We start from the raw sequence: 21,936 nt of genomic DNA on the forward strand, positions 1-21,936 counted from the left end.
GAAAGAGCTAGACAAGCTTTTGAATGCAAGACATTCTTTATTAGTGGGTACAATAAAAGAAACCAGCTTAATAAAATCTGTCTCTTGCATAACTTACAAACATATTCAAAAACTGTTGCCCTGTATAACGGATTTGACTGAAGCGTAGGATCCAGACATCAAACTAAAAGCAACTCACCCTCATTCAAGCAATGTCCAACCTGTATAATCAAACAAGCAACACAGGACAGAAGGATCTGTTTCCCCACCTCCTGTCTCCTAACAATTTTCTAGATCTATTTGGTCCTTAAAAAAAGAAAAAAATATTTATTGAGGATAAAATCTCATGTGAGATACCAGAAATGGAAGCTAGGCTGACACCATTCCAACATCCCTATTTTAGGGATACTTTTTAATCTAAAGGTTTATTAGGAGTTGCAGGCACTGAGCAAACAAGATGGAAAGCTATACTTTAAGTAATTCCAACTTAAGCTGCAATAAGAGAAGAGCACAGGATTGGAAGATTCTGGATACATCCTGTTCATCCTCCCCTGCACACTTACTCTATGCCTTTATATGAGATGGAATACTGGACTAGATAGACCTATGGTACGACCCAGCATATAGAATTTCTGATGCTAAGTTCACAGTGCTCTACAGTCCACAGACAAGTATCCAAGACAGGCTGGTTCTCCTTGAAAAAGGAAAAATAGGACCATTACCAAGCATAAAGTTATTTCTCTCAACTGACTAATTTATGGAAACACTGGTTTTAGTCCCTGCTACAAAATCAAACCAAAGAAGTTTGGGAACTATCAGAATATAACTAAACACACATTTTAAACAAAAACCTAAAGAGGAGAATGTTGTACATACCAGCAGGAAAACAAGGAGGTAGAATCACCTGCAGGATTTGAAACTCACTGATACTGAGAATCTCAACTTCCTGATTAGTCTCAGACTTGATGGCTCGGAAGCGAGTCTAATTCTCAGCTGACAAGGCTTACAGGTTATGTGGAATACTTTTCTGGGAGTTTACAAGATTGCTGGGTTCAAACCAATCCTGCTACAGTCTGTTAAAGCAGCATCCTACACTACACACATCTTTTGCCTTTCTTCACCTTCCAAAGCACATACATAAACTGAAGTGAGGAAGTCTACATATAAAACAGTACTTGTTTACCTGCTTCTCTTGCAGCAAGCAAACTGCAGTGAAGTCAGAAAGATACTAGCTTCTTTTCTTCTGCTAATAGTGTACACAACTCCTGGGAATCTCTCACCTCCTCCCACTTCTGCTCTTTACTATGCTGTGCTTGGTTCGGTTGTGATCAGACTTGAGGAATAATGTCTTGCATTCAAAAGCTTGTCTAATTATCCCAGACATGTCTTTTTATTGGACGAACGATATCATCCTAAGAAATCCTTAGCCCTTGAAAGATATTAAAAAAGATTAGGTGATGCCAGAAGCCACTGTTGGTGGTAACTGTTGCTTTTGCTTGTCAAGATACAAGGAAAACCCATCAATTTAAACTTGGATATAATGAGGGTAGATCATAACCACAAGCTACAGCTATATGAATATGTCCACATAAAAACCTTAAGCAACTACAATTCATGTTATCTTCATGTAACTTTTAAAATTTGCTCTGAAGATGTCAACTGGAGATGCAAAACAACAGTCAAACAGCATATCATTGCTTTCTACCAGTAGTAGCCTAATGCTATTATTTAATGAGTCACATTTTTTTTCTCTTCTCAAAGAATAGGACTTTTGGCCTCTAAGGCTTCCAGATCTAGTCAGTCCTCTTTTGCTCATCTTCCCTTACAAAGCATTCATTCCAATACATAAATCTATTTCCATGATGAGGCTTTCAAAACACTTCCATTTTGTTCCTTTACCATTGGTCTTTTATGGAAAATGATGCTGTTACTTTTTTCACCAAAATGCAAGCAAGCCATATGGTTATTTTCATGTGCTTTTCGTTAAAATCTGAATTTAAGCTGTATGCTATAAGAGCAATAGTGGTAACTTTATCAAAATAAATACTGCTTTTTTTTTTGAGAGCATATTAGATTGTGTTCTTGTAAGTCTTAATACACTGCATTAGTTTATCAATTGAAAACATATTAGGATTTAATTTAAGCATTTATTACAATCTCCTTCCCCCTTGTGCAGTCATGATGTATGACATGTTTTGTTCCTAGAATGTCACACAATTCAACACAATACCAAGCACTTGACTAACAAGATGGGAGAAAGAGATATTCAAGCATAAGCTATAAATAGCTGAATGAGTCAGAGGTCATAAAACTGCTGTAAATCCTACCTCACTGCAGGATAAAAATCACTTCCTAATCTTAAGAAGAAAAAGGGGAAAGGTTCCAACAAAATTCAGCTGCTCCCTATAAACATTTTGATGTTGTTAACTATAAGCTGTCCCGCAGAAGACTTAAACTGTCACAAGCTACACATGTAAGTAATGTCAACATAACTCTATCCCAAAAACAAAGATCCTGATAAACACCTACCTTGCCCTGTTTCTGTATGCAGATCATGTGAATTAATCGCAATTCACAGATTTTAGTGCTTTTTAACATGCTCTGATGCACTGAGTACCAAGGGAATATAAATAAAACTGCATTTTTGCTAGGCTTCTGGCTACTATGCAGCACTTTCACATGCAAAATTAAGTTTAAAGGCTAAAAGATGATCATTTAGGCTGCTTGCAGCCTAAAAAAAACACTGCAAAATATACCAAAAAAAAAATGCACTTTACTGGAAGCACCAGCGTGTTACTTCAACCCAGCTCTGCAGCATCCATATAGAGTGGGTTCTTTTTTAGTGAGCTTTTTCATGCTTTTTAGCTAAAGCGGATTCAAGCAGCTATTGGATAAAAATGCCAAAAAAGCCCCATTACGCCCGATCTATACAGGCATTGGGCAAGCCGGGTCCAAATAACGTGCCGCTTCTTCTGGGTATGCAGTGGACTTTGTGTGGGTGTGCTGAGTTCAAAGGAAAGCACCTAGGGCTTTTTGAACGTCTGCAAGCAGCCTTATTACTAGAGAGGCAGTTAACCATGTTGGTCATGTTAGTCTGAAGTCAGGCAGAAGTCAGTCAGCTGCCCCTTAGAGTAACTAAATCAAAGGTGTACAGAATAGGTTTTAAAATGTAAAGCTTATAGTATACATCTCTGTTTTAGGTATTCTGCAAGGTGCAAGTCTACCCTGTCTTCATTTACTGCTAGGCCAACAAGAGCAAGGAATACTAGGATCAGCATATTTGGGAGAGAAGTGGGAAGCAATTCCACAAGATCTATAATAATCTGTTTGCTTTGTTTTTCAATAAAAATGACTGTTTGAGACATGCTCCTCCTTTCATTCAGAGTTTTTACAAGGTAAGACACTGAAGTAATCACCACATTTCCAGACCAGGAGAGGAGCTCAGAACCCGAGACTATGAGGTTAGTTTTAATCTCGTTCTTTAAACATTCTACCTGTTGCATTGCAGACTATATCGTCCCAGATTAAATGCATTTAATGGTTTTGGTAAAAACTGCAATTGTACTTATTTAGCAAAGAATGCATGTAAATAAGTATGCATGGCACATGCATTCTCTAGAAAGAGTACCTACTGTGAATAACTTAGTTTAGAATAAAACCCCTGATCCTAGGTCAAATTCGTAAAATGAAGTTAAGTGTCTACATGGTAAATTAAACTCGAGCCTAAAAGACAAGAGCGCAAGAGAGTCAGGCATCTATCACAAATGTTTTCATACCCAACTGAGAACCACATGCCCAAACTTATGTTTTATGTTTGCCAGGGGTTCCATTAAGAATATGCTGGTATGTTAGCATGATGTTATATGCCTGATGGTCTAGGAATTATTCAAGGCAAGGATTTGTTAGGATGGTATCTTTTACTGTACCAGCTGCATGGCTGGGATAGTTAGACAAGATTTCCAATGCAAGATATTCTTTACCACGATGAAAACTTGACACTGCTGTTTTTGGAAAAATACCTTGTCCAACAGGCATTATGGTGGACATTATTGCACTGTACGAGGCAAAGATGACTTAATAGACACAAAAAATTAACATCAGTCAAGTCAGACTGATTAACAATCACCATATTTATTCTAATATAAAAGACCACCGAGTAAATATGGTAACTGGGTAATCCCTACTACTGAGATCCTATATATGGAAAATTTATTATAATTTTCCAGGTATAGAACCTAATTTTTGAGTTATGCCTTGAATTTGTCCCCCTCCAACTGCAGCAGCACAAAAAATAAAGTTGTGCTCCAGGAGAGCGGGAAAAGGGGCATGTAGCCCCTTTATTCTCTGCTTCCCCTTAACTTTTTCCCTTGGCAACCCCTTTCTCCTCTCCTTGTGGTCAGACTGCTTTCCCTGAGCACATGGAAGCGAGAAGCAAATTTAAAAACAATAACCTTGAAATTAAACATGGTTGCAGCAACTTGCATACAGTACCTATTCACTTAGTTTATCCATCTTCTAGTAAGATGTAATGGTAGTGGCCATTGCACACAGTCCCCCCTCAACGGCAACTCTAGAGTCATAGTGAGCCACTTTACTGCATACATTTCAACTTCTTCACTCCCACAGCTGAGCAACATCTTTCCTTCCCTTTTCCAATTATTCCTGGGGTTTTGTTGGTTGGTTTTGTTTTGTTTTTACCTGCCTTAAAATGTCTGGCTAACATCACAAAACAAGGCCCCAAACAATTTACTCAGAATCCCTCTGTTGCTCCATCTCTTAGCCTAATTATGATTAGTGTGGCCCTGCTCTCCATTAGGTGGAGTCAGAACAGGTTGTCCTGTACCTCATCTGCATATGAATTTTGGAGGATTCCAGTATTCCTGACAAAAACACCTGGTTGCAGTCATGAGTGGGGAAGAATTAGCACATGGATACTTTGGCAGGGGGTGGGGGGGTGGGAGGAGGGAGTGTATTTGAAGTATACACATATACTGAACAACCCTCAGCTATGGGGTCACCATGGCTTGAAACCACTCTCGACTCAGCTGAGGACCAGCTGAATGAACTATGGTAAATCATGAGCCTTTTACCTTTGGACTAATATCATGCATAATTTGTACTACCGTATTTATTCAAATACAAGATGACCTATCCTTGTGTTCTTGCCCAATGTGGGCCACATCTTTTATAGGCATGCTCAGTGTTGGCCGACTGCATTCAAATCAGCTTCATAGTTGGCTCACAGTACTGAACACATGCTGTTTTTGGCAGCAGTTTAAAGGTAGATAGTGTATTTAATAAGGTTTCCTTGCCCGTGATAGTAAGATGAGGGGCTTCCCCCCACCCCAGGCTGGTTGGAGGGGGACGGGGGAAGAAGGGGTCACCTTGTATTCAAGAAAATATTGTACCAAAACCAAACAAACAAGATTTGTTCTAAAACTTCGTTTGAGTTTCAGACCTATTATAAATTAAAAATAAATATAATTCTATTCAGGGTTAGTTCAGAAAACACTTGTTTTTCACCAGCAACATGAAATCATTCATTATGCATATGTGCAGTTATTTCTTAATGCCACTAAGTAAATACTGTCCATCAGAGACGTACCATAAACCTAATGAGTCTAAAAACCACCGTACAAATTTAAGACCACATTAGAGAAAACGCAACTAATTATCCACAATAAAGCATATCACTGTTTTGCTCTATGCATAAAGTTATGTACTTAAGGCATCACCATCTTTCATATATATTTTATAGGCTTAAAGACAAAGCACAAACTGTCAGGCAGGAATGTTAGGCAACTAAGCTACAGTCAAAACACTGTCCAGCTATCTAGAAAGACTAAACAAGCCAAACTGACAATCAAAGGCACATTTTTTTCATATTACTGAGACATGCCTATGAAGTAAGCCAAATTGCTCTACTTGCAGAAAAAAGAGAAAAGAAAAAAGCCATTTTATGTAAAACTGCACTGCTCTAACATTTTATATTCATTATTCTATAGATGCCCGTCTCCAGAAGTGTTAAGCATTCCTCACCCCCTTCAGTTATGGGCAAATGAACAACATGCAGTTAATTAAAAGGTGATGGCAACTTATTGCACAGTAGCTACTCTACGTTAACTGTTCGTGTGCCTTCTCTTACTCTGAAGACACGAAAGCTGAACTGTACAACTTACCAGCTCTTTCATTCAGAGCTAAATTGCCTCATTACTTGACCACAATTTCTCTGTTATTTATTAGAGAACATCTCCTCCCTCCTCTCCTTTTTTACTTTCTCTAATCTATTCGTTTTCCATATCCTTATTCTGGAATCAGGCTGACAATCAAAATATTGAAATTTTGTACGCTGCCTAAAACTTCTGAGAAAAACACTGACTATACCACTTTTTTATTTTTTTTAAACTTTTGACAAGCTAACACGTAAATGTTAGAGAAGCATCTACAAGCCTCCCCTAACTCTAAAATTGACATGTATAAATCTATCCACTTATATTATATGTATATAAAAAAGGTTTTTACAAAATAATATGCGACTTTAACCTGCAAAGTAAGCTTAGACCCAAGATAACTGAATATATATACAAATGGTTTCAATAGCTGATTCTTGTAACACTCACCCCAATGTTATTTCATGATGTGTGTTCTTTCTTTTTAAAGTATGTATTAGTAGGATTTCCAGTACAAATCAAGGGTGCTTAGGCTTTAAGTTGAATAGTGTAGCACACATTAGTTTGACCATGTTAACACCCCATCTCCAAATCCTGAGATAAAAAGCCTGCATGACTTCAACTGGGATAGTGAATGGAGAGCAGTAGAGAGAAGTTGATCACCTACTGTCTTCAGAAAGAAGCTGTGTATTAAAGCAAGGGGGTGGGTTTGCCTCATAATATTTATACGCCACTCACATACATATTTTCTTTTCCTGAAGGCTTCCCTGTAGCTACTAATTAAGTACATTATAATCCTACCGGCTGCTATTTACTACAGAGTACCAAACACTTGACTGTTAATAGCAGAATAGCATTACTAAAAATCTTTACCAGAAAAAAAGAACAAGCCTATTTGTCAAATGCACACGGAATGGTGAGACTGCAGTTACATAAAAACAGAGTGTAGAATAGGACTAACTGAACACAAAGGGAAATCCCAATAATTTCAAAGTACAGTGCACAATGTGATAAAAGTGCATTCACTCCCCATCTCATTCAAGTCTACACTACTCTCTTCCAATTAAATAGAAAGCCAATCATTTCTTTCAAATAATTCAGGAACACTCCCAACTACTTATCAGCCCTTTAAAGCTTTTTTTTTTATTCCAGTATCTCTGTACTAGAAGCCAATGGAATATTTATTAAAGACTGAACTTACTATAAACCACTCGCAGCCAGTGCCTCAGAACAGATGAGAAGGCGGCAGCTGTCAGTACAGATGATTTAGTAAACTGTGTTCTTGTTTGAATAGAGGCAAGTCTTAAAGTTGTCTAATGGAGTGCTTTCTAACACTGCACCAATAACTTCAGAAGTAGCCACATCTTTCAAAGCACCTCCTCTGGTGCAATGGATGTTTATTTTGGAAGGGTTTTGTGCTCCATGTCATAAATGAAAACATTTTAGCTGCACTTGAGGCTCTGTGCAATATTTAATTGACAACACACTATACACCCACCCACAGGAAACTCTCAGCTTACTAGTCTCTTTCCTGAGGCCGCAGCCATGGCACGGCATGCAGAAACGGGTGTCATTTTACAAGTTACAACTGCACACAAAGAACTGAGCAAGCTATACATTCAACTACAAACTATTCCATGAAAGAATGTGTTTGTGTTCCACCTTGTATTAGAAAACTAACAGAATCTCTTAGCTTTGTATAGTTCAGAATCAGAAAATCTTTTTATTAAAAGTCTATTAGCCCAGGATTTTAACAAGGAACAAATGACTAGAAGCAACATTAAAGTAGTCTCATGCACAACTTATCCCATCCTACAGCTTTGTAGAGTCCCTTTCAAAACACACACCAATACCTGAACATAAACTAGTCTAAAAGCAAGGCTCCAAATCAGCAGATGTGCATTAATTGCATATACTCCATTTTTAGCTGTGTAATATAGTACTTCACTCTTCCCTTATGCTCCCCTCCCCCACAGACTGGTGTAAAAGTTCTCACTGCCATAGCAACCAACTAACAACAGCATATGACACATGCAGGAAAGAAAGTGAAAGTTTTTAAAAATCACCATAGTACAGTTTCCCCCACAGAACAACTCATATGCAAGGGTCACTTTATTAGTTTACACCCAAAGCTTGCAGCCCGCACTAATGAGTCATGTCCAAACCACAGGCAGCCACATTAAAGCATTTCTTAAGGACTTGCCTCTTTAGCCAGTCAACATCTACTACTACCTACATCTGTATAGCGTCACAGTGCACAAAATTCAGTTCCAATACGTTTTATGACATCCAATCAAAAAATCTGTCACTCACACTCAGTAGCTTTTAGCATTTCTTTATATCCGTGTGTAATCACCCAGTTTCCCCCCCACCCCGAGTACCAACGAATCTTTGGATTTCCAGTTTTGCTTGTTCCCTTAGTTATGGTATGGTATAGTTATGGTACTATATGATGAAGTACGCAGCCAATTTCACATCATCTTTACATCAACAATTACTTTTTTTGTTCTGTCAGCTGTTCTTTGGGAAGGTTTCAAAACAGAATATTCTGTGCAGTAATATATCAAAACTTAGGTAAAACCATAACCCAAGTACCCATGCTTAGCTCTGACTTGTTAAAAAAAATCTGACCAATTTGCTCCTTTCCTCAACCTACACTGACCATTTTAGATATGTTAAGATATTTTTGCTGGCCTCTAGCAAGCATTTACAGCATCTTTCCTAGTGATAACTGTAATAATTAACTGCAACTGTGTGGAAATAAAAAAACCCAACCCATGGAACCCACAAGTCCTCTGAGCAGCTGTAGGTAGAGAACTGTCCCAAGAAACTAGAACTAGGAGGTGGTCCAGATGGCTCTAATTAGCCATTAATCTTTGCAGGGACTGCCGAGAACAGAAGTCTGGTCTTATCTCTTCCAGAAGATCATCTACTCTGAGAAACATATAGCATCGCTACCTGAAGCAGGACCTGGTAAAAGCTGGCTGTGTGAAGACTGACAAGTGACCTTGGAAGGAGTGCAGGTCAGGGCCATAGTACTGAAAGACTAAAAAGAGACTCCTGTAAAGAAAGTTGTACAATTTGGGTTTAGTTTGGAGCCTACCTTCCTGTCAAGACTGGAACTGAGCTCCTAAGGCAGGGTGGGGGAAAGTCTAACTGTACTTGAAAAGCAAACTTGCAAAGATTTTAGCACTCTGGTCTTAAACTCTAGTAAGATAAATACAGATACTTCAAGGTGGTGTTACATTTTCTGGCTCCCATAATTTTTTTTTAGTGGTTACGTTATTCTGCTGAACCACAGAATAATTCGGAGACAGTGAAGAAGCTCCATGGCAGTACGTCAGTGGTTCTCACCTTAGATCTTTTCTTTTTACTTAGTTGTTTATCACCATCAGTAGCCCAGCTCTCCAAAACCAGAAGAAATATCCCACTTGGTCCAATGCAGCCAGGCTTCTTACCTTCTCCTGGACAAATTCTTTCCTTCAATAATCTCTTTCCAAAACAAACATGATTCATGCCATGCAAATTCTCATGCATACAACTTTAATATCTCTTTTGTGTCAAACTATTTCTCAAAGGCCCTACCTTCTTGAATGACCTCTAAATTCTTATGTACTTTAAAATCCTCATTGTTCTTAATCTTTTGTACAATTTTGTATTCCATTCTGCTTGTGATTACTTAAAAACAGTACATTGTGTAGTCCAACTTCCAGTCCAAATTTAGAGAATTTTTTACTTTGTTCCTTTATCTTACTGCATTCACATCACACTATATTCATAATAGTACTTACTGCCATCATAAAATACTAATATACTCATTATGTGACAGTGTTGGCATGATGCTATAGCAGCGATGTTAAAGAGTTGTGAGAGGTAAGGAAGAGGCAAAGTTATCCCAAAAAACGCCTTGCCTCTCCCATATATGTCTATTACATACATCTTTAACTTAAGTTTTGAACGTAATATTCATCTCAGTTTCTCACTTCCTCCCAAGCTGAATATTCGGGCTGTGCAAAGCTTCGGTTGTTAATTCAATTTGGAGGAGATTTGGCCCGATTTGGCAGCTGAATTTCCAAAACGAATCAGGAAACCCATTAATCTCTCCAAATCAACTCTGAAGCGTTTTATCCAATTTGGAAAGATTTGACGATTCGGACACAGACACAGCTTTATATGCATTTTCTACATACCTCAAGCTACCAGACGGCTTGTGAACACCGAGATGGTGAGGCAGATGGAGTGTCCCACAGGAGTGGGGGGAGGGGGTTCCCAGAACCCTCGACGGCAGACCCAGAAGTGGACCACAAGTACTTGCAGTCCACTTCCAGGTCTGCCGCTGAGCAGTCAAGGACATCCCCCCCCCCCACACACACACACCTGGCTCAGACTTTTTCTACCTCCCACCTCCAATAAAAGGGATAGTTTTCCCTGTTCTGTCACTCTAAGCATCTTAGTAGAAACACCACCTAGACTTGATTCCAGAAAGTCAGAACTTGCAAAGGCTGTCCAAGTGCCAGGGGGCAGCACCAAATGAAAAACTCTTACATTAAAGTTACCAAAGATGACAAAACCGACTACCAAACTGTTGCTGCTGCTACCTTCAACATCACAAAAACTATCATTTGCATCAACTGTATGCACAGATTTTACATGACAAATGATGCAACATCTGGAAATTTAAATGAGTTTCAATCATTTGACATTCTTTAAACAGGTTTCCAGGGCAAGGGTTGACACAGGCCTTCAGTACATTGCTATTGATGACCTTGTTAGTAATAGCAATATGGACAGATTACAAGGCTGGAATCAAAATGAGGAAAGATGACCCAATTGGCAAAGTAAAGCAAATGGGAAGATGAAAGCTAGATTTCTCAATGCCACATATCTTCCACAAACACCACCACTGGCAGATTTCACCATCCTACTTGCTATAGATATAATTTACCTATGGTATGTTTGGAACTTAAAATAAAACTTGCCTATTGTAACTAGTTCAAGAAGCTATAATTGCTGGATCAACAAATACAATTACTTCAGCAGACGCATCTTGCCAAAATTACCTAGTAATGGCCCTCATATCTCAAGAAAAAGCAAAAAAAAGCCTTAAATCCCATCAAGAAACTGACTTAGACTAGCTAATAATCTCTCAGAATATCAACATATTACTAAGAATATCTACTACTGTGCCTGAAAGTACAGCTACTGGGGAACATACTTTTTCATTTCTGATATAGAAAGGTGATATGCAACAGCAACTATGAACAATTTGAAAGGACTAAGTTGTAATACTTACTCAATACAGGCAGCTAAAAAAAGTCAAGAGTCGAACGAGACACACTTTCATCAAGGTATAGATGCACAAAACCAATTCACTTAGTATTACTGCATTGTTCCAATTATAGGTTGACCTATTTTTTCCCTCCAAAACAACTAAGACTCACACTTAGCTTAAGAGTTGACCTCTTATCTTATTTTGTTCAGTGGGGCTCTTGGTCTAGTATTTTTAGTGCATTTAAATCATTTAAGGTCCTTTCCTTGATCATTTGATTCTTACAGGTTTTTGCAGCTACAATAGCACTTAAAACCATCTGTAGCTACTGACTTGTATTCAGCGAGAAAAAGCTGTTTTTCCTAAAACTGAACCTGAAAATGTAGGCTCAATTTAAAATGCAAAGTTGACTAAATCAGAACACTATGGTAATTATATACCAGCCCCATAACCATTGCAAAATCCTAGGTTTACTGTTCAGTGGATGCATAAGAAAGGGGGGGGGGGGGTAATTTTTGTTTTGTTTTTTTAAACTACAGCATCCAAAATTATTCTGGACAAAGTTTATAGGCAAGAATATGCCTTTGCAGTTGAAATCACCTAGGGCTCATGTGTTTACAGAGAAGTCAGAAGTACCCAGAGTGGAGAATCAGAGTTCTGTAGCAATTTGTGAACTCAATTCTTCAAATCAAGGAAACTAAAAGCTTGCTGGGAAAGATAGTATTCCACAAGAACTCCTCCACCATCTTGGCCCATTGGCAAAACAGTGGCTTTTGGCTCTCTCTTCAGCTGTGATGGTGGACAGCCATATTCCACAAAGCTGATGCGAGGCAATGGTGATAGACCTGCCAAAACTAGGAAAGCCAGTACATGACCCTAGGAGCTACAGGCCCATCTCTTTGCTCTGCATTACCTACAACAATCAAGCCTATCATCAACCTATTCCTCCCCTAAGAACAGGCTGGCTTTAGACCTCATTGTAGCTGCTGTGAACAAGTACTTGCCATCACTACAAACATCTAGGCTGGTTTTCACCACAAGCTCAAGACCAGGGCCACCTTCATAGTAATCATAGGCCGAGGAAAGATCTATGTGGAAACAAAGACTGTCCCTGATGCTGCCGCCACCATGTGCCAAATTACTCCAGCTGCTGTGGACTTTGATGAGCAACAGAAGGATGAAGGTCTACCTACAAGCCAAGGTCAGCATTCCAAGAATACTCAACAATGGCCTCCCACAGGGTAGTGTTCTGGCATGGATGCTTTTTAACATCCACTTAAGTGATATGTCCTACTCAAATTACTGTGGAAATTTATCGTTGGCATAGATATCACTTTGCCCACACAGGCAAAACCTTTTCAAGATATTGAAGCCACACTGAACTCTGATTTATGATGAATACTGGCTGAATACTTCCATATCGTCTGAGCCTCTGCCCAACGAACCCGGGGACTTAGATTTTTCCTCAACAACTGGAGACCATGATCAAATGTAACCAAGTCCATCATCTCCACATTCCATCTCAACAAATCCCAAGGCACATAATACCCTCAATGACACCTTTGGTGTAGAGTAAGTGTTTCACAACCTGACTCTTACCTTGTGGAGACCCTTGACCACTCCCCTAACTTGTCATCATCACTTCTGAAAGACTGCCATAAAAACAAAGGCACAAGTGAACATCATCCAAAAGCTCACCAGCACAAGCTGAAGTGCAAAAGTCACCATCCTCCTCACATCTGCTGTAGCCCTGGTTCTCTCAACAGCTGAGTACTGTGCACCCATCTGGGTCTCAAGTTAATATTCAAAACTCACTGACAACTCTACTCAGTAATGAGGACTATTGCTGGAACTTTGATATCAACTCGTGTAATGTAGTGGCTACTAGTAGTTTCAAACATTACTCCTCCCTCGATTCGACGGGATGTAGCAACATACAGAGAAATAATGCATATCACTTGTAACCTGGACCTTCCCATCCACCAAGACCTTCAAGATCTCTTAACTCATCATATAATTTCATAAAGAATTTTGGACATGAACCAAGCACCTCCTATACCACAATACTGAAGAAGCTTGGGAGGAAAGCTGGGGCAGAAAACACTTTCCCAAACAAATACCTAGTCTCTGACCCAACAATGTAACAACTGGACTCCAACCATCCATGGAGCATGTGGACAATCCTTAACACGATACGCACTGGACATGGTCGGTGTGGCCACCTGATGTACAACTGGCACCTAAAAACTCTGCCTGGCCGGAACTGTGGAAACCCTGACCAGACCATGGAGCACATAACATCCTGCCCCAGATACAAGTTTGTGGGTGATATCCTGGAGTCACACACACTTTTCAGCAGGGCATTGGTCTGTTTGGAAAATTTGGAATTAAAGGCTTGAAGACAGCTCTTGCTCCTAAAACCATACAATGACAAAAGACTGAGGTCAAGCATTCCTTAAGAACCAAAATGTGTAAGCTAGTAGCTTGCTCTCTAAAGAGCAAAGATTAAAAAGGGAAAATGTAGTTTCTCAAAAACAGCAATACAAACTTCATGGTCTGGTCTGTCTCAAAATCAAGCACACACAGAAACTTCCCCCCCTTCAAAATCACCTCTGGCATGTGGTCTCAACTACCAAAAATAATTTAAGGAGCTATACTGTTCTGTATGCGTATACATACACGCACACAGAGTAAGCTCCTGTTATTTACAAAAGCTTCTCTCTGAATTGATCAGGTCTCCAAAGTACCATTCAGCCTTACCTTCTGCCTAACTTCACACTACCATGGCTAACTCTTTACTTTGACAGAGAGAAAAGAAGCCTACTTGCTCACCACACTTTTCTCTTCCTATCAGGTAAAGCAGCTTTATAGAAAGAGCTACAAAATATCTGTCTTTACATACAAGAGTCTGAATCTATTCCCTTACTTGTCCTACTCCTATCTATCAGTTTATCAGAGAAATTAAACAAAGGTGTTAATATGGGCTTTTACAAGAGCATCTATAACAAAATGGAAAAAGTTTTTGGAAGTGCCAAAATAAGCAGGTGGTGCTGGCACAGGATGCATCCGATCGGAAATAATGTATGGCGAATACAGGAAGAACTAATCAGCAAGAGTTATTTGGATATATACATTCTAACATATGGGTTAACTACAGCAATTCAACAATCTCTTCTATTTTCTAAATGGAGGATATACAGCTGTAATAAATATAAAGTTCTTCTGATACCATAATGATTAATGTCAGTATAAGAACCAAGACAGATTCGTTGATATTTTATGTTGGATTGTTCTAATTTGGGCTGGACCAACCACGCATGCAGTACACGAGGCCAATATTTGGGGGGGGGGGGGGGGGGGGGGTGCATGTGCTACATGCAGCATCCCACCAGCCCAGCCCTGTATATGTTGAATCTGGCATGGGCCGATTCAGACCAGTCCTGGAGCCAGTACACAGAGCTGGTTCAGTGCAGGTGCTGCATGCACTGCGCACCCCAAACTAACCTTGTGCTATGTGTGTGGCACCAGGTCCAGCCTGTGCACTCCATACAACACATGGGACTGGGGCCCACATGCAACCTACACAGTACATGGGGTCAGGTCCAGGGACCCATGGGATAGATCATGTGACTCCATGGGCCTTTTGACACCCCTGTTAACCCATCCTCTTTATCCATATAAAATGTTGTTTTCAAGATCCTCTTCTGTTCCCATCATTCCAACCGTCTTCCATCTACTTCTAAGGGTTCCTGGAATGTATGGCATACAAGCATCCCTTCAGATTCGAGACAGATGCAACTCTGCATCTGTCTAATTCCTTTATCTTGATCACTTCCTTTATTTTGAGGCACCTTTTGTGGCCCACCAAAACCTACTGCTCAGTTGTTCCCTTTCTTTCTCATTTGCTCACCCACATTAACGCTGCCCCAAACTCCTAGAAGACTTATAAAAACTAAAACCCAAAACGGAGTTGGGAGAAAAAAAAAAAAAGCACATTTCAATATACACGGTCTCAAAACATCAGAATCTTCTAGCTTCCAAGTCCAAGTAACTGTCATTTTATTCATAATATCCCTCACAAAGTGACTACAATTAATGTTGTGATCAAAAGGTGTCTGTAATCACCAATGTCTCCAGAGGTATCAACGCAAATTCTGCAAAGAGACTACTGAAGAAAGGTGCCACGGGACAGGGGACTAAGTCTTAATACAAAGTGCATTAGAACTCAAGCTTATGACGAACGTAAAAGTTTAAAATATCCCATTCAGGATGATGTCAGGGGTCTTGACAATGGGGACTTGGGAGAACAGCTGGTTCTTTCCCAGCAATGTTAGCCATCTAATGGAGAAAGAGCATCTCATCTAAGGTTCTGGCAGTCACTATCATTGATTAAGTACAGAAAGAGAGCCCCATGGATTGGGTTCAAGATGGAGCTCGCAGCTTCAAAGAGGACACAGGATTCTTCAACGTAAAACCTGCATATGCAGCAACCCAGTCATGCACTCTCCGTTGAAGCAAACACGCACTTAAGTTTAAAAATAAATAAATAAATAAATTTTCCAAACCCACTGCACAAATCTTGTATTACTCTGTCAGTCTCCTGAGGAAAGTAATGAGGTACTATCCATGATGCACAAGTGCTTTGCACACACCAGCAGATAGCTGACACCAACACAATAAACCCAAGAGCCAGACAGAAGATTTACCAAGCATTCAGCAAAACTGTTATTTTCCTATAGACATAAGATCTTCGGATAATGTCCATCTAAAGTGATCTTTCTTCTTTCCAGTGAGTCTTGGCTGAGCAGGACAAACTAAAAATTACAGGAGCAGACCAAACACGTTCCTATTTGCAAGAACACGTAAATGTGAACAAATGAACTTCTGAGTTAGTAAGATGAAAGTATACAGACTGATATCAGTGCTGATATTCTGTACACAACAGAAAGCCTGGACCATGGAACAGACATCCCCTTGCAATGACTACCAGTGTTCCTGGCCCAACTGTAAGCAAGTTAAGCTGCTACAGGCTAAAAGGTGGGGGAACCTGGGGGCAGTGGGTCAGGAGTGAGGGTCACTGGGTTGGGACAGGCCATTGATGTTTACAAATGGATCCTGGTACAAAAAAGTTTGAGAACCACTGCTAGAGAGAGAATGGGTATGCTGGAGTCACTACCTGAACTTACTTAAACTTACCAGCCCACGTACTAGCAGCTGAGCTGTGACACAGCTCACGCCTGGACTGTAACTCAGACAAATCGGACCATACACTTGGGCAACCTGTACACGTTGAACACTGGCCTGCTACTCGTATCCGAGCTAGTTAGTTCAAGACTACCTCAAGATGTTTCCAACATTAAACTGAAGTCACAGCAGCAATCAATGTAGAAGACATACCTTAAGTAAGCTGAATAGCCAAGAGCTATTTAAAAGATGCTGCTCCTCCACTAAGGAGCAGTCCTGAAGGCATTAGGGCAGGCAATTATTTTGGGCAGAGGGCCGCTACTGAGTTTTGGCAAGTCATCGAGGGCCACATGACAGGCAGCCGGGGCAGATAAATATTAATTTTCTAAATTTTTTAGGGGCCCCGTGGGCCAGATAGAACAGCCTGGCCACATTTTGCCCATCCGTGCATTAAATTAGAAGGCTCTAGATGTAGCAGGTGGGGGTCCTAGCTTGTGAGCATATCAGTAAGAAGTCAGCTCTTTGTGCTAAACTCTTCCAAGAAATCTTGGAAGTTTGTTCATCAGGGAGGTACAATACCCAAAGTGCTGAATTCTACAAAAATTATATTCTTAAAGGAAAAAAAATGCACATCTTTCAAAACAATTGAGATGATACACCTAGGAACTGACTTTAAAGCACTTTTCCTAGTTAATGTCTTATGACAGGTGAGAGATTTAAAATTACACAAATGCATTTTAAATTAAAGAAATAACCTCTAGAAATTAGAAAGAAAGTGATATCTACCTCAACATAAGCACATCTTGTTATATTGTTTTAAATGAGTTTGTCAGGATTTTGTTTGATAATGGTAAAAGCTGAAGCACAGGATAGATGCATTTAAATAGTGGAACAGTAACATCTCCCCTCCCCCCCACAATCATCTAGCAGCAGCACTACTAAAAGTGTACTTCCCTCCACCCTGCAGGAAAAAAAACATCTGCAGAAAAACACTATAAAAATCTTCTAGTCCCAGTACTGAATTTATGCATATTAATAAAGTCAGAAGTGCATTCTAGATACAAATATCAAACAGTTAATGGCAAAATAACAGCTATTAATTACCTTTGGTTTTTTGTTCAGCAGCCTGAAAAAGAAAAACAAAAGAAATCAATCAATCAGAGATATTGGTTAGCATCAGCTTTTACTCAAGTTATATCCAGGAAACGAAACCACAGTCCTGCCCCTTAAAATCTACCATCTGACAAAGAAAACCCCTGAACACCAAGATCCTGCTTAAGTTGAAACCTGCTGATACCTTATTAGAACCACAGTTCATAGTTGTCAAATGTGATTCTTGCTTACTTTAAAACGAACCCTATTCAGTAGGGCTGTGCGAAGCTTTGGGTGGTGATTCGATTTGGTCCAACTCAGTGGCCGAATCCGAATTGAATCAGGGGACCAAGTAAAAGGTCCAAATCAATTCAAAGCTCTCCGAATCTTCAGAAAAAGTTTCAAAAAGCTTTGATGATTCAGACAGGCCCTGGTGGCTGCAGCAGGTAGCTGCAGCTGAACTAGAAGCTAGTATGTCCTGGGGGGGGGGGGGGAGAGAACAACCCTGCCAGGCCCCAACCCCAACCTGCTCCCTCAGTGCCTCCCCCCTGCCCCATGGATGCCCTGCCCACCCCAGCTTCCAGTGCTTTAAAAAAAATAGCCCCTACTCACTGAGTGCTGCCAGGCAGGGGGCCAATGCCCGCTACTCCCCACTACATGGGAGGCTGTCATGAGCCCCCCCAGCCCTGCCCAAAGCCAACTCTGGCCCTTTAAGAAAAAAAATGAGTAAACCCCTGGGACTCTACTCCTGCAGCGGCCTTAGGGCTTCATGCTGGGCTCTGCACAAGCACCCTGGACTGCCCCCCGCCGACAGAACCAGTGAGTCCAGGCTTTTTCCTCGGCTTCCCCCCCGCCCCCCAAAAGCACTGGAACCACAGCAGGCAGGGCAAGTCAGGGAGATTGTGTAGAGCCCCCGCCATGCAGTGTGGGGCAATGGGGATTGCCCCCCTGCCCAGCAGCACCCAGCGAGTGGGGGGGAAGTTTCTCTCCCCCAAAGTGCCAGAAGCTGATGTGGGCAGGATAGCCATTGCTGGAGCTGGGAGAGTGGGCAGGGAATGGGCCTGGCTGATTTGAAACCAGAAAAATTGGCCAAAACAACTCAGGACAGCAATTCAAAACACTGAATCATCAAATCAGCCAAATCCGAAGCAAATACTAGCCACTTCACACAGGCCTACTATTTAGCTATGCTGCCAATGATTTAAAATCTAATATATAAAACAAAGCTAGTAATAATGACAAACTACATTTAGAATAAATTCTGAATACTATTAACTCAAAAATATCCACATAATTATCCATGGCAAAGCCTATAAAATATACAGGAGAATATGCTGCATTTATTATGCTCCTATAGCACAATAAAACTCCATACAAAAAAAACTTCTACAGTATGGGACTTAAAAAGGGGGTTTTTTGTTTTTGTTTGGGGGGGGGGGGGTTGAGGGAGGATGGTTGTGAGTAGCTAACTTATTTACCTCATGTCTTTGGACTGAAGGGAATCAATCTTTTGAAATTTGTGTTTTCAGAGATGACTATATGGAACCAAGTAGTTTCTTCGAAGTAGCTTTGCCACCTTCTGAAACATTACTACACTAAAGCACAGAAGTGTTCAAGGGAGCACGTGATAGTGCTTATGTACATATTTATATAACCACATACGCAGTAATTAAATCCTTTTCATAGACCAAAGTACTAAGTGATGACTATGATTTAACTTGTACCTTAGAGAGCACAATGCAGGGGAGGCAGTCAAAGCCACTCCATCAGAATTACTTCCAGCATTCCAAACTTCTGAACTACCTTCAAAAACACCATTTAAAACATAGCATGCAATGGCTTTAAAAACCCCACTTTGGGTCAATGGCCAGCTGTACTCGGTCCCAAAAGTACAACCATTTACAGTACGATTTAAAGAAGCAACAAGTTTAAAAGCTGCAATCCAATGGGAGTGCTAGGTAGGTACCCTTTTCTTCAATAAGATGGCACTTGTTTCAAGGAAGTAGCACACAAATCCTAGAGCTTTAACACTACAGTATGATCTACAAACAAGCTAGTTTAGAGGTTTTTAAAATGAAGTCTCTCCTTTCACAGTCAATTAAGTTCAACTCATAGCACTTAAATATCCTGGCTTTGCAGGTACACATGCAAAAAACAAAAAACCATTTTCCCCTGTAAAATGACAACACTTTTCATAGCATGCGATGGCAAAAGAAAGAAGTTATAGGCAAAGCTTTGGGATGATCAGTTCAGGGAATAAGGCTACCAGGAACACATGCCAAAACTCATTCCACCGTATAATATGTGCAACTTCTTGACAAAAGGAGATGGTAGCAGTCCCTGTATTTAGGTTGCCAACACTTCCTATCATAAGATTCTTACAACCTTTTTAGAGATTGCACCCCCTTTGTAACACTTAAATAGTTTAACTGTTTGAAATTTAACAAGAAGTGTCAAGGGACAGATAAATATATTTCTGTTGCCTAGCAATTCTTTTTTGAATTGTCTGGTAATGCTGAAATTCTCTAGTTTTCCTTTAGTTGTTTCCATTTCTCAAGATAAATGTTGGCAGCATCCAAAAATAGTAAATTAATATAAACACTCTGAACTTAAAACAAGCCAAAGCTGTAGCCAAAAATGCAGCTGAAAATGCTTTACTGGGAAAACAGAACCTCTTTGGGAGGATAAGCTAGAATCTCCTTGAAGATACTACCAATTTCAGATCCAGCACACCATCCCAGGAGTTCACTCCTCTACCCAGGATTATAGCATTCTCCAGCTCTTGAAGCCAGCTAAAGCCATTAATCCTGTACTTCAAGCTGTGCTGAAGTTTCAGGATTCAAACTCTTGTACTGATGTATTAAAGGGGTTGTAACTGCTGCAAATTCATTTCTATCCCCCCTCACCCTTCAAAACACTGGGAATTATATAGGGATGCACTGATGAAGACTTCCTTGGCCAATACTGATAGCCAATTATTCATCAGGCATGTTGGCCAATACCAGTCCAATAACCGATTCACAGGAATGAAGCTGGGCAGGATGGAGAGCAGCGCCCTGCAGGTAAGTCTGTGGAGGGGAGGGGGGAGATTGAGGCCCCCATGGTGAGGGAGTGGGCTGGAGCTGCAGGCAGCTCATCCATAAAGATCAGTGTCCTGGTGCTTAAAAATGGCAGCGGGGTGTTTGAACTAAAGCTCGTCAAATGAGCTTTAGTTCAAGTGCCACATGCAAGCAGGGTGGGAGCTGAGGTGGGCTGCCCACTGTGAGCTCAGGGCTCTTTGCTCTGCTGCCTTTGCCCTGGGAGCCACACACTGGCTGCGCCATGTCCCCTGCCCGTCCAACAACTGGAGGCATAGCTCACCACCACCACTGCTGCCAGATGGTGCGCAGCCAGCACAATGGTCCCAAGGCAAAGGAAGCAGGGCGAAGAGCCCTGAACCCACAGTGGGCAGCACAACTCAGCCCTCACCCTGCTCAAAAGCATCCTAGTGCTTAAAAAATGATGGCAGGGGTGCTTGAACTCATTCAATAAGCTTTAGTTCAAGTGCCCCACCACCATTTTTAAAGCATTGGGACACTGATCCCCTGGATGAGCTGCCTGCATCTCCATCCTGCTCCCCTGAGGTCCCATTCACAACCCTGCCACAGCTCCAGTCCCTAACCAGGTCCCTGTCCCTCACTGTGGGGGCCTCAATCTGCCCCTGCCTCCCCCCACCAAACTTACCTGAAGGGCGCTGCTCTCCACGCTGTCCAGCTGCATTCCTAGCCACATTATGCATGCAGCTGCGCACAAGAACGTGGTGTCCAGGGGCCCCAGACAGAAGGCATATTATATTCGTCAGTACATTATCAGCTACATCAGCCAAAAAAGGCTGATGTTAAATTTTCCTTTTAACTGGTGCCAAATCGAATATGGCACCAATATATGGGTACCCCTCTAAAATTATATTGCATGCTTTATTTTAAAACTGTTATGAAATCAAGCATTCAAAAAAATTAAGCTGTTTGTACCACCTTAAACCTGCCTTTCTCTGCACTTTACATTACAGTAATTTTTAGTTAAATGGCAAAGTGCAATTTCCCACCCCCAATTGTCCCACATCAACCAAAGTACAGAATAATCAGTGCTTGAAACCTAATTCACAGTTATATTGTGAATGAGGAAGTTTGTAGGACTACTGCCTAATTGTTCTACAAGTTAGAACATGGTGTGAAGAAAGAAGCAGAGAACAGAAGGGAGAAA

The 21,936-nt window shown here is 40.7% G+C and overlaps 1 protein-coding gene across 7 annotated transcripts in view; it reads right to left on the reverse strand.

Annotated features, from left to right (window-relative positions):
* Window positions 1–21,936, reverse strand: part of TNRC6C (trinucleotide repeat containing adaptor 6C) — a 619,746-nt gene that overhangs the window by 129,531 nt on the left and 468,279 nt on the right. For all 7 annotated transcript variants that reach the window (XM_059732172.1, XM_019494291.2, XM_059732174.1 and 4 more), the window contains one exon: window positions 17,707–17,728. In XM_059732172.1, the coding sequence (XP_059588155.1) occupies window positions 17,707–17,728 (22 nt within the window). The remainder of the gene's footprint in view (window positions 1–17,706; window positions 17,729–21,936) is intronic.

Source organism: Alligator mississippiensis, chromosome 8 (assembly GCF_030867095.1).
Source record: "Alligator mississippiensis isolate rAllMis1 chromosome 8, rAllMis1, whole genome shotgun sequence".
NCBI lineage: Eukaryota > Metazoa > Chordata > Crocodylia > Alligatoridae > Alligator > Alligator mississippiensis.